This window comes from Haemorhous mexicanus, chromosome 1, assembly GCF_027477595.1.
Source record: "Haemorhous mexicanus isolate bHaeMex1 chromosome 1, bHaeMex1.pri, whole genome shotgun sequence".
Classification (NCBI taxonomy): Eukaryota; Metazoa; Chordata; class Aves; order Passeriformes; family Fringillidae; genus Haemorhous; species Haemorhous mexicanus.
The window spans coordinates 121,503,739-121,516,253 of NC_082341.1; the positions used below are offsets into that span (position 1 = coordinate 121,503,739).

Genomic DNA, 12,515 nt, shown 5'->3' on the forward strand with positions numbered 1-12,515 from the left:
ATGTGCTGATCAAAACGAACAAACTTAAAGCTGATGTTTAAATGAGAGAACACAAATATGAGGATCATGAAGAAAAAAACAAACCCTGGGCAGTTTCCCAGGTATGAAAGTAAAGTGATGAGAATGTAGAAGCCATATAAAAGTGTCTTATATAGTGCTTGGTGACCTGTTCTTGCTGTGTGTCAGGTACCAGCACACAGCTCTGCTCAGCTGTCAGCCGTCTCAGCAACTTCCCCTAGCAAGCCCCTCACACTGGGAATGGGCTGCTGGGAGCTGACCACAAAAATCTAGTTAAAATCTGTCTCAGACTTAAAGGCTAGATGTGCTTTAAAATACTACCTTCTACCATCGATTTTTGTTGCCATTTAAAAATTTCCCCCCTGCCATGCTGCAGATCGTCTCAGTTTGTGATTTGGTGACAGTGTATTTAAAGCTGTATTTTAATACATATGTCTTCACCCATTTCCAAGCCACTGAGTGCAGCTGGAGACAGTCCCAGCTCTTCAGGTGATGAACGTTTTCATGGGGGAGGAAGGGAAGAAACAACTCTCCAGACATCACTGTCAGTGGATATAGCTTTCTGGTATTGTGTAGATGCTGAGATGCTGGTATGGTGTTTTTTCCCCCTGTACAAGCTGCAGTTGCATGTGTTGAAGCTGTTTGGGTGCCCTCAGCACTGACACTAAAGTGCATTTCCTGCTTGGAAATAGCAGGGATTGTAGAAGAAGATGAACTCAGTCCTTTGTTTTGATAATGCTTGCTCTGGTTCTGCTTACCTGGGCTGCATGGTTAATACAAGACAAGCACATGTGTAATCCTGTTTCTCTTCTCATGTGTCAGGTTGTCCAAACACTGCTCTCAGAAAATGCAGGTTCTGAGGAGAGCAGCTTGTCCTTTCCCATCTCATTTTTAGTTTCTTGTTGAGTACACATGGAGTGTCGCTGTCTAAGGTCTTGAAGGAAAGAAGCGAGGTGTCTGTTGTTAAGGCATGTGTAGTGATGGCCCATGTATCACTGATTTTGCAGTTACTTTGAAATACTTAAAGACAGTTGAAAATAATGAAGTCACTCAAAACAAACATCTCATGGATCAACTGTTTTTTCAGCACCTCTTGCTTATATTTTTCTACAAATACTGATTAAAATTGCCTCTGTTTCAGTAGCAAGAAGCAAGATTCTGAAGCCAGTGCTACGAAGAAAAAGGTTAACAAGGGAAAGGAAGGTTCTGAAAACTCAGATTTGGAAAAAACTCCACCACCATCACCTCATCCTGAAGATGAAGATGATCCAGGGGTTCAGGTAATGCTATTGTTCAAGTTCATTGTGGGCTTTGACAACTTAGAAGCATAAAACAATAGTTCTTCTGGTCTTGGTTACAGAGATACAGGTATTTGGATGATTTCTGTATTTTTACAAATAAGGTGGGAAATGAAAATCACCGTGGTGAATATTTTACAAAAACAAGTATTTTTCATCATAATTTTGCTTTACAGTCTTGTTGCTTGCAGAAATGTGTATGGTGCTGCTGAGTTTTCACACATTCTCTTTTATTGCTGTTGCAGTTATGATGCTGAATGTTCTCTTCTCTAGACTTAATGCACTATTACAAAGTCTTGCTTATAAGTTTGGTGTTTATTCTTGTATTGGGTTTGCAAACCTTCTGAAACCAAGAATGAGAGATGACAGAGCAGAGTATTGGAAACATGCATGACAAGCACTTGTAGCTACACTGCTTTAATGGATGAAGGGCTTTTTTTGCAGGGTTCACATTGATTAATTTCTCTTGACCACTGCACACCTATCACCTTCTGTCCAAACTTTGTTTCACATAGAGCAAATCTGGAAATAGAGCAGCACAAGTCCTGTGTGCTCTGTCATTTGACATGTTAAGAAGTGGTCAGCTCCTGGCTTGCTTCTGCTGGCAGTGTTTAGAGTGGACACTAAAAATAAGAATCCCCTCATGAAGAGGTGGGGCAAATTGTGGTGGGGAAAGTATGAGACTCCTATGTAGTCATACCAGTGTACATGAATTCCACTGCGTTTGTCCTTTGCATGTCAGGTTGTGGATGGATTGCTTCTGGTTATGAGAGATGTTCAGACCAGTGATCAATTGGGAATGGTCAAAGTAGCCTGGTGAAGACTTTGGCAAACAGTTGTCCTACAAAAGCATGGTTTATGCTCTTCCTTCCACTATTTTCAAGAAGAATATAGTAAATAATGAAATGTGAGTGATCTAGTATATTCTAGTTAAAAACAAAAGCAGCAGTATGAGAGTGTGTTCTTCCTGACTCCTTGAGACAGTGTATTCTGAACTAGAGAAGTTGACTTAAACCATGCAGATATTAAAGAGTTTGAAGAATTAAGTTTTCTGTTTTGTGCTGCAAATCTCTGCCAGCCTGATTGATGACGCTGGCAAAAGATGAAGAAACTTTAGGGCTTCGGATGGGATTTTTTAGGTTAGTTTGTAGGTGATTATATTCCATTTACAGTTCAACATTTCTGCATGGTTTGCTGGTTTTCAAAAAAACTTTTGTTTTGTCAGACACAATTGGGTGATAAATGTTATGTTTGATTTTTAAATTTTTTAAATTTTTTTTTTTGTAAATAGAAGTACTCGGGCACTTGCATCACTTTTTAATTAAATGTAGCAAAGTATTTCAGGAAATTTTCTGTTTTCTTAGTACTATCTTGCACTGTGCATGCTATAATGCACTTTTTTGCATGAACTTAGGAAATGGTTCCAACCATGTTTCCTGGGGCAGCTACAGTTAATAAACTTGTTATGTATATCTCAACAGAAATTGATGATACTCAGTTGTCTAAGACATAGTTGCATTCTTAGTGTTAAATCCTGAGTCTTCTGTAGAGATATTATGTAGTAATGCACAGTGATGCATTGTTTTCTTTAAAGAGCAGAAATATTTGTGTGTTGTGCAGGTTTTTTCTATTCCATTATCAAACCTATTACTCACCTTCTTACCTGTAGATCAGTTAATGAGTTAAAGATAATCTGGTGCAGGTAAATACATGTGCAGTTTCTGTCAACAGCATAACAATTGCAAAACCACATATGAGTGTAAGAGGAAACAGGAAGTTCATCAAGTCAAAAAAATATCAAATAAAGGCTACCATCATGTTTTAGGTATTCTTTCTATTAGGGAAATGGAAGAAATCATTTTTGGCACCAAAAATAATGGTAAGACTTACCTACAGAGTCAGAAGAAAATTGGTATTTTCCCATCAGTCATCATGTAAATCAAGATGCAAATTTGTCAAGTGTTACTATTTTGAAGTATAAAAATATTGTTTTCTGGAAACCCCCAGAAGTTGCTGCATTAAAGGTAGAAGTCACATCACCATTGTTTAAAAGGGTGATGTAAGCTTCACCTTTGCTCAAAATTTTCATTTTCGGTTAAATAAAGAATTTCTATTTTTGTGAAGTGTTGTGAAGTGCACCAAGTATTTATGCTTTAGAAAGAATGATTAGCTATCTAAAAGTAAATATTTGACTTTGTCTGTGTATATTGAGAGACTCAGTCTGTTAAACAAGCTACGTAAGTATTTGCATGTATCAGTGAAGATGTGCAGTGGCTGAGAAAGATGTAAAATATAAAAAGTGTAAAATATATAAGTAAGTAGTGTATCAAGTCATTAAGGTGGGTAGGGTTTCAACATTTGATAGTCAACATAATTTTAATGTATACATTACTCCATTAAGATATTTGAGGCTCAGATGACAGTTTTGTTTAGCAACATATGCTTACAGCTTTTCAAATATATAACCTGATGCAGACTATCTGGGAAGTTGTATTTTATTGTTGTAAAAACAATATCCAGCACTGAACATCAAGTTGCAAATTCTGTCAAATGCACACTTCTGTATTTTACAGGTTGTTTTGAGCAATACTGCTGAAGTTTTATCTCATCCTGGTAGTGAGGCTATGGGAGCGCAGAAATCATGTTTTCAATTTGGGGTGGTTCAAGTTTTCCATTCTCCTCTATTAGTTTGGGGTCTTTTCCCATGCTGTGCTGCAGGATGCCTTTCTGAACAGTGCTGGGTCAGTGAAGTGAGGAAATCGTATTTCATTGTGTTTCCCCTACAAGATAATCCCGGTACAACTGGGTGGATGGGGAGAGGAAGAAAGTGTGTTGTCACTGCTTAGCAACACAGTGGGCCATGCTGTGGAAAGGTGGTGTTTGGCTCCTGCATTGGCCATCTGTCAAAGTTTGTTACAGATGTGAATGGAGAGGTGCAGCTTCTTGGGTTTTAATTGCTTTCTGAGACAGGCTTCCTAATTTTTTAAGGTTGTTTTAGTAATGTTAAAAAAAGTGAAAAAATGCCCCCTCCTTTCCAACTTGGAACAAGCATAAAGTCAATTTTTATTTGTGGTTTGTTTTTTGTTTCATTTTAGGTTTCTGTTGTTTTTTGCTTACAGAATTTAAGAATGGCTAACAGGCAGGAATTCAGAATAGTAGTGCCCTGAGTCCGCTCTTTCTGCCAGGGTGTTTTGGAAATTATAGCATTTACTGCACACTAATGTATTTGAGACACACAGAGAAGTTTTCTTGGTTCTTCTGCTTCTCATCAGTTTTGTTTCTCATGAAAAATATGAATGCTTTCTGTTCAGAAACGGCGCTCCAGCAGGCAGGTGAAGAGGAAGCGTTATACTGAAGACCTTGAGTTCAAGATTTCAGATGAGGAGGCTGATGATGCTGATGCTGCTGGAAGAGACTCTCCTTCAAATACTTCTCAGTCAGAGCAACAGGTCAGATATAAATGGGCTGTAAAGGTGGCCATAACTGCAGCATTCAGATATAGAATATGGGCCCTTTTCCTGAATGGTATTCATATGTGATTGATAGAATGAAGGCATTCGTTTTTACGTTCTTAAAGAATATCTCAACTCATGGCTTTGTTTGCAAGCTGATGATATACAGCTTGAAAGTTCAAGCTGAGTTCTTTGAAATTAGTGGTCCCTAGCTAAAGGAAACCTAAACTGTAGTGCTAAAAATCTAGAATGTACTTCTGTGAATGCAGTGGTCTGGCTTCTGTGACTTTAATAAACCACTCAAGCTTGTCCCCTGCTGCTAGGCACCATAAGAACTCCTTTATGAAATTACTGCCTCGTAGTACCCAGCAGGGTACACTTTATTCTCTCTGCAATGTAAATGATGGATAAAATAGTTTGAATAAGATGAGGGGTAATACTGTAGGAATGACTGTTGTAACAATCTCATTGTTTTGTAGTGCATTTTCAAAGAACTACTTCATTTAACTGATGACCTATTGGAGAATATATCCATGTTCTTTGGTATTTCATTTGGCAATTTGTTAAGCCTTGTGAAATATTGTATGTGATCTCCATTGTTAATTGTGTCTTATCAGAAGGACAGTTGGGATGGTTTGCCTCCTGTTGTAATAGTGAATTAACGTAACAGAGAATTGAAGGCAGTTTTGAGAGTGATCATGTCGACTCCTGCACTGGCAACTAGAGCTTCTGAACATCATCTGCTGTTTAGACTGTATGGTGCTGAAAGCATGTATTATTTTAGGGGAACTGCTCATGTTATATCTGTTTATCTGTGCACGTCAGCCTTCTTAACAGAGAGAGCTGGAGTTGCACTAAGTCTTAAAAATGGGCTTAAACAGGTATCCTTCAATCGTTTATTACATTGTTAAATCTCTTTGAATCCTCAAAGTTCTTATGCTAGGGGGAGAATGTCCTCTTGGTATTAAGCTTCTGTTACAAAAAATGATTTTAAAGTTTTTCTAATAAAGGAAATCTTTAAGAAAGATGCACTCCTCTAACTCTTGTATGCTATTTATGATGTAGGAATCTGCTGATGCTGAAGGTCCTATTGTGGAGAAAATCATGAGTAGCCGTTTAGTCAAGAAAAAGGTAAAACAAATCCCCTTCCCCCCATATTTTAAATAGGCTAAGCATATTTCTGCTGAAGCCCTTACTGAGTTCTTAAAATGCCTTGGATATTCCCAGTTAAAAAACTGTTCAGTTGAACAGAGGAGGTACCCTGAATACCCCTGTATTCTGATGGTATGCAACATGTTTTTCAACAGACATACACAAAACAGATTGTGTAATCTCTTACTCATTTCTTGCTTTTTTTGGATGAAAAATTTGATTTTTGCAAATATACATGCTTGAGTGAAATCTGTGGTGCTCTTTGCTTCAGAGTGATATTCCATAGGAGTTTGAGGAATGGGAGAACTCAAAAACCCTTGCCCATAATTTTTTGCATCTTTTGATGGCAATTGTGCTTAGCAGCTGAAACAAATTTACGTGTGACAAAGTATGATGTATACACAGGTGATGAATATCTTCCTTGTCACTGTGCTAAGATGGTGAAAGAAATACACAAGTTTAGTGTGGTTCCCTTATAATTCTGCCCTGCCTCGTAGTTAAGTTCTTATTTTGCTTACAGATTTTTCTAATCTGCTTCTCAACTTGATTGGCCTTTGCACTTGCAAAGTATTAGAACTCTGAGAAGGAAGTAGAAAAGAACTTATTCCAAAAAGGGCATGATTATATTTATTGACTCTTTTGTGGAGCTAATTCTCTGACTTGTACTACAGTTGGACAGAAAACTGTCTGACTTAGACCGATACAGTATCATGTTGATCTTTGTTAACAAGCAATTCATCTTTACCTCAGTTTTAATTTTCAAATTGGAGAAAGGAAATATGCCTTTATTAATGGATTTTTTTTCAATGTTCTTGTGGTTTGGGGTTTGTTTTTGGGTTTTTGTTTGGTTTTCTTGGACAGGGTGGGGTATGTGTGTTCAATTTTATTACTGCTGTCCTAACATCATTAAAATTTTTGTAAACCTACATTCATTTAATATCATGAGATCCTGTGATTCAATCTGACCTGTTTTTGCATCTTAGAGCATAAGCTTCTAAGGCTTTTTGAAGTGTTTTTTCTTTAAGTTTTTTTTTTTTTTTTTAATTGAGTCTAGAGCTGTATTTTGTGTTTCAAATCATGGGCTTATTTTTCAGATAAACTTGAGGCAATATAAAGTGAGTATTTACTTGTCCTGATGGTCTTCTAGGCAGGAGAGGGGGATGTGGTCCTTTCATAAATGTCTTTACAGGGGAAGCTGTTTTTCACCAATTATTCTTCCCTTCTTCCTCTCCCCTGCAAACAAAGGTGTGATTACTCATGGGGAGTGGGTATTTTGCTGCAGTTTGTGGGAAGTAGTTGGTCTGCTGCCTACATGTCTTTGATTGCAAGCTCTGCTGGAGGCAAGCTCTATTTTGAGCTTTTTCTTTAATGTTTTTTATGGATTGTATTTGCAGGTTTGAGGGGTGTCTCTTCTTTCCCTGCTCTTCTCCCCAGCCCTCTTCTCCAAATTTAAAAAAAAAAAAATGGATTTCAGGATGTTAATATTTAACATCTGAAGTATCCAACTGTGCTTTTATTAAAGGTCTTTTACACTCTTACTAACGTCATCAAAACCCTGGTTGTTAGATTACTAATCAAAGTAAAATTGCTGCGATCAGGACCAGTGCATAAAATAAACACGAGGAGAAGCTTCACTAGGAAACCTTTCAGTGGATTAGGTTGTAACAAAGATGTTGCATTCAAGTAAAGGACATTAGATAATGAGTATGCTTTTGGAGCAGTATTCTTATCATAAAATCATGCTGGTTTTCTGTGAAATAGCCTTAGTCTAGCTCTGGAGTTACCAGATAGGATGCAGCACTCTATGTGCAGCCATTTTTGAAACGTACAGAGTAAAAGGTAGAGCTGAGTTCCTGTTTGAAGTAAAAAAGATGGTGTTTTTCACAGTTCCTCCTAATGTGGAATGTTGAATTCCCTTGAATACTCTTTCTTCTTGCAGAAAGCATGAAGTATGTGTATCACTCTCTTTCCAAACCTGATGAGTTTGGATGTTGAAATTTTTCATTCAGTCCCCTTTGAATTCCTGCTTCTTAACTTTGAAAAGGAATAGCTAGAACTGCTTACGCTATCCAGCAGAATTAGCACATATTTTGGAAAGGCAGGGAGTTTGTAGAACCCTGTACCTGCATGCTAAGCATGTGAATGTCTCTTTTGTGCCTACTAGTACATGTGAGAATTAGAACTAATTGGAATGTGTATGATACCTACATCTCTTCCTCAAATCAGTTTGCAATTTTGGGCTGTGTATCAATTGAAATGGTTGGGTTTTGTGTGTTGCTTTGCATCTGTTATTAATGAGCTCTGCTATTTGTCTGGTAGTTGATAGTTGTGGTGGTTAGAGGTTTTTCATGGTTTGTTTTTTTCTTGGGGTTGGTTGGTTGGATGGTTGGTTTTTTGGCTTTTTTTCTCTTTTTTGTCTCTACACCTGAGTGGCTTATGCAACATTTTTGGGTTAGCAGTGTTACTGTATCACCTGTGTGGCAATGGCGTGCAAGGTTATGTGCTTTTAAGTATTTGCTTGAATGAAGGGGTCATTTATTTCTTCAATTATCTGCAGAGACTGTGAATCAGATCCTGGCCACACCTGGAAATAATAATTTGAAGTGTCCTGCATTCTCCAAGTCTGCCGTGTGTTATTTTAGGATGTCTGTGTAATCAGTTTGGGGAGAATTTTGCATAAATGTTCTATCTCACCTTTTTGCCTGGTTAATATATGTGTACAGGTAGTGAGGAGTGCACAGTGACATCAGAGGCATAAGCTGCTGTCTCATATACCCTAAAGTTGTTAACCTCTGCTTGAGTGCTGACAGTTTTAATTTGATTAAATTTTTGGAGGAGGGCATAAGTGCTGAATGGCAGACTAAGATTTTAAAAATATTTTTTCTGAAGTACTTTTTGCTTAGGTGAATCTTTGATGCACTCTCATGGAATATCTAATAACACAGACCAGTTATTACCTATTAGACAATACAAAATTGTGTTTTACTCATGAGAGTTACAGGATTTATCAAGATGTGCATTGTAAATTATTGTTATTAAGTTGGCAGCTGACAGAAAATATGTTTGACTGAAATGCTACTGAGGGGAGTGAAATTGGTTAATATGAAACCTCTATGTAAAGGTGTTTTATGATGTCATTGTAACACTGATGGATCTCAAAGGATTCTGGTTTAAGAGTAATCAAAGAGACTTGGCTGTAATACATTTTAGATAATAAAAGAAGTTAATGTCTTAAAATTAGGGTTGACTTCTTAAAGACTAATTTTGCCTCAGGGCAGTGAATAAGTTCCAATAATGTGATCTGCTTCCTTTTTCAATGCAGTTTTGATCTCTAAGTATTAATATCATCTTGAGAGAGACTCTTTTGAATTTTTTTGTTTTAAAAAGAATCTTGATGATCTTCAGATTCCTTTCCTTTGACAGCGTCTTTGTGAGTGTCAGAGACTTTCTCCCCTCTTTGTGTTGAGAGGATGGTTTGGAGAGCTTCTTTGTTGGAAGATTCAAGATCAAGAAGTAGCACCAGGAATCTTCTTCCATTTCTTTAGGGAGAAATAGGCAGAATCTGGTATTGTTTCGCTCTCTAGGAAGGAATACAAACACACTCTACTGGAGTGATGTAAATGCTAAACTGAAACTCCCTTGCTACTCAGGAAGTAAAGGAATACTGTGTGAATCGGGGACTGGGAATGCATGAACTTCACTGTGCTAGAACACAGTTTAATACAGCTGCTGCTGTTGTTTGTTAATTGCACTGCTGTGGTGGTGAAATCTAGCCAGCAACTAAAAATGGCAATTCAAGTTCAGAGTAGTCCCTCTTGTGTGTGTGTGTATTTTAAATGTATAGAGAAAAATACAAAAGTTGTTGATTTCTACAGCAGTCAACAGTTTTGCCTGTTTAATGCTGCATATACAGTGTTTGTTACAGATGATGTTGTCCCTGATGAAATGTTAGAACCAGAAAATGCTGCTCTGTTTAAAATTTTCCTAAAGTTCATTAGTAAAAACAAACAGTTAATGTTGTGACATAATCTGAATTCTAAATGTGTGTCTGGTGCACTGTCCTTAGTTTGTCCTATGGCTGGGGTAAGGAGTAATTCAACAAAGTATTACATGCCATATGTTATGCAATACTTTGGCACCAGGGATAAGTTAAGGGTAGCTCAACTCTTAGCACTGAATGCCCTTGGTTTTGCTGGTTTATGTCACAACTTTAACCTTGCTTTAAATGTAGTTTTTGGGTGTTAATTTAATTTGGCTGCTCTGTATGTGAGACATCTTGCCTGAGTGAATTTAATTGCACCATTGAGTAAAACTAAAGCCATGAACACTGATGCACTACAATTCTAGCAGAGGTATAAGGTTTAGTTTTATATGGCTTCTTGTTTGGAGTTATTAACTATATGGAGGAATAAACCCCCTTTAAAACTCTTTTTTAAAACATTACAAAACCCACAATGTAAAGTTGCCATGAGCCAGCCAAAAATAATACATATGGCATTCAGGAGTGCAGTTGCTAATTGGCTGCTGCCTGAGAAAATGGTACACTTGGCTTCTACTTAACACTGTGGGTTTGGCAGAAAGCCAGATTTGGGGTGAGGTTGTGAATGAAGCTGCATGTGGTTAGGGAGGAGTTCAAATGATTCATGTCTTGGAAGTTGTAGTAAGCAGTGCAGTATGTACTTGGGTAAGCAGCTGGAGGAAACTCCTCACCCATGTCCTCCCCCACAAACCTTTTCCTACACCTCCACTTGTGTCTCTGTGTGGGGACCATAGTCCATATCTCAGATAGTTTTAAAATTGTTTACTAAGTTGGGCTGTTTAGAGATTTAATTCACATTTCAACATTTCTTTTCTTTTAGATGGAGAACGGAGAGGAAGTAGAAGTAGAGGAATTCTATGTAAAGTACAAAAACTTGTAAGTAAAGTTATGGGTTTGATTGCTATCCTTAAGTTGGTATAACTTCCAAATAGCATTCAAAACTGGTTTTGTACTGATACAAGTTATTATCAAACTTTAAACCTATCTTATGTTTAATCCAAAACAGTGACAGATAAACAGGGGAAGACCTTACAGTGGTGGTACAGGGGTTGACAGTGTCGTTTTAATTTGTGGTCTCTCCAAAATTAAATCCATAGGTAAAATTGCTTTGTTATTAAATACTTTAAGACTCATTGTGCATGCAGGCTCATGAGCACACACCTGTGCTGTGTAGGTCAAACTGTAACTGTAGAGTGTGTGCAAACTACTCAAAAATAACCCCTGATGTTGTATCAAAAACAAGATTTATGTTGAACAAAATGCCTAAGATAACAAACAAATGAGATGGCTTTCAGTATTCCAGCAGATCGTTACCCCTCCATGAGAGGAATGTAATCGTGGTGATAGCAGCATGTTGTTTCACTTCTGGACTCTGAAACTGCAATGCAATCAGTATTTAAAATAAAACACTTCATAGCTGGATAAGCTCACTTTTTTTGTAGGAAAATAGCACACCTTGTGTATTTTTACCAAATTTTCTTCCTGAGAGACAGAAATATGCTTTAAGGGCGCTTGTGGCAGCTAACTGCACGTAGTTGACTTCACTTTAAATATGCTGTCATTTTTGTATCCTTTGCACTATATTGTTTATTGTATAATGTTTAATTGCTTAATTGTGTTTTGCTTAGTTCTGTTGCACAGACGTAATTTTTGTGTTAACTGTGCTGTCTGAGCACTAGAGCTTTTGACAGGCTAAATTTATGGAGTGGGACAAGTCACTTTGGTAGAGATACTGTTTTGTCTTCTATGTTGTTATGTGGAACTGCATTTACAAGGAGATTTTCTTTTCTCTCTGTCAGTCTTGAAAGACTAACAAGTAATTTTGAGTTACAATGCTATTCTCACAAAAAAAATTATATAGGAGTAGTACTTTAAATATTTACATCCTTTGATTAACTTATGAAAATCCTACTCTTTGCTAGAATATGATGTTAAATAGTGACTTTACTATAAGTGTCTTGTATAGTAATTATGTTTTAAGTATGTCCAATAAAAATCATCCTAGTTTTGTGCCAAACTAAGTATAGAGGGTATGTATTCAAATTTTGAGTTTCTATTTCCTGACAAGTTTCCCTATTAATAAGTATAGTTTGAGTAAAGATGATTGGTTAATAACCTATATGGCAAAGAAGATAGTGTTAAGATTTCCAAGCATAGCACCACGCCGTGCTGGAAAAATCTAGTTATACTAGTGGAATAAATCAGGAGTGCAATGGAAGCAGAGTTTTGAATAAGATTTTTCTGTTTCATCTTCTAGTTCTTACCTTCACTGTCAGTGGGCATCTGTGGAAGAGCTGGACAAAGACAAGAGAATTCAGCAGAAGATTAAACGGTTTAAGGCAAAGCAGGGCCAGAATAAATTCCTTTCTGAAGTACGATTTTTTTTTTGTTGTTTGTTTCTTTTGGGTGTTTAAGGAATATTCTTAGGAATTCTTGTTCTGTATGCAAGCAGAACATTTTGAATAACTCTGATATATCAGTAGCACCTATTCTGGTATAAAGCATAAAGCAATCTGGATGCAAGGCTTGCAAGTTTATGAAAGTCATCTATCCTGA

The 12,515-nt window shown here is 37.1% G+C and overlaps 1 protein-coding gene across 8 annotated transcripts in view; it reads left to right on the top strand.

Moving 5' to 3' along the window:
• Window positions 1-12,515, top strand: part of CHD7 (chromodomain helicase DNA binding protein 7) — a 132,954-nt gene that overhangs the window by 81,474 nt on the left and 38,965 nt on the right. For 7 of the 8 annotated variants that reach the window (XM_059861041.1, XM_059861067.1, XM_059861082.1 and 4 more), the window contains 5 exons: window positions 1,160-1,298; window positions 4,628-4,765; window positions 5,834-5,899; window positions 10,780-10,835; window positions 12,217-12,331. In XM_059861041.1, the coding sequence (XP_059717024.1) occupies window positions 1,160-1,298; window positions 4,628-4,765; window positions 5,834-5,899; window positions 10,780-10,835; window positions 12,217-12,331 (514 nt within the window). The remainder of the gene's footprint in view (window positions 1-1,159; window positions 1,299-4,627; window positions 4,766-5,833; window positions 5,900-10,779; window positions 10,836-12,216; window positions 12,332-12,515) is intronic. The other variant, XM_059861063.1, reaches the window with a different exon arrangement.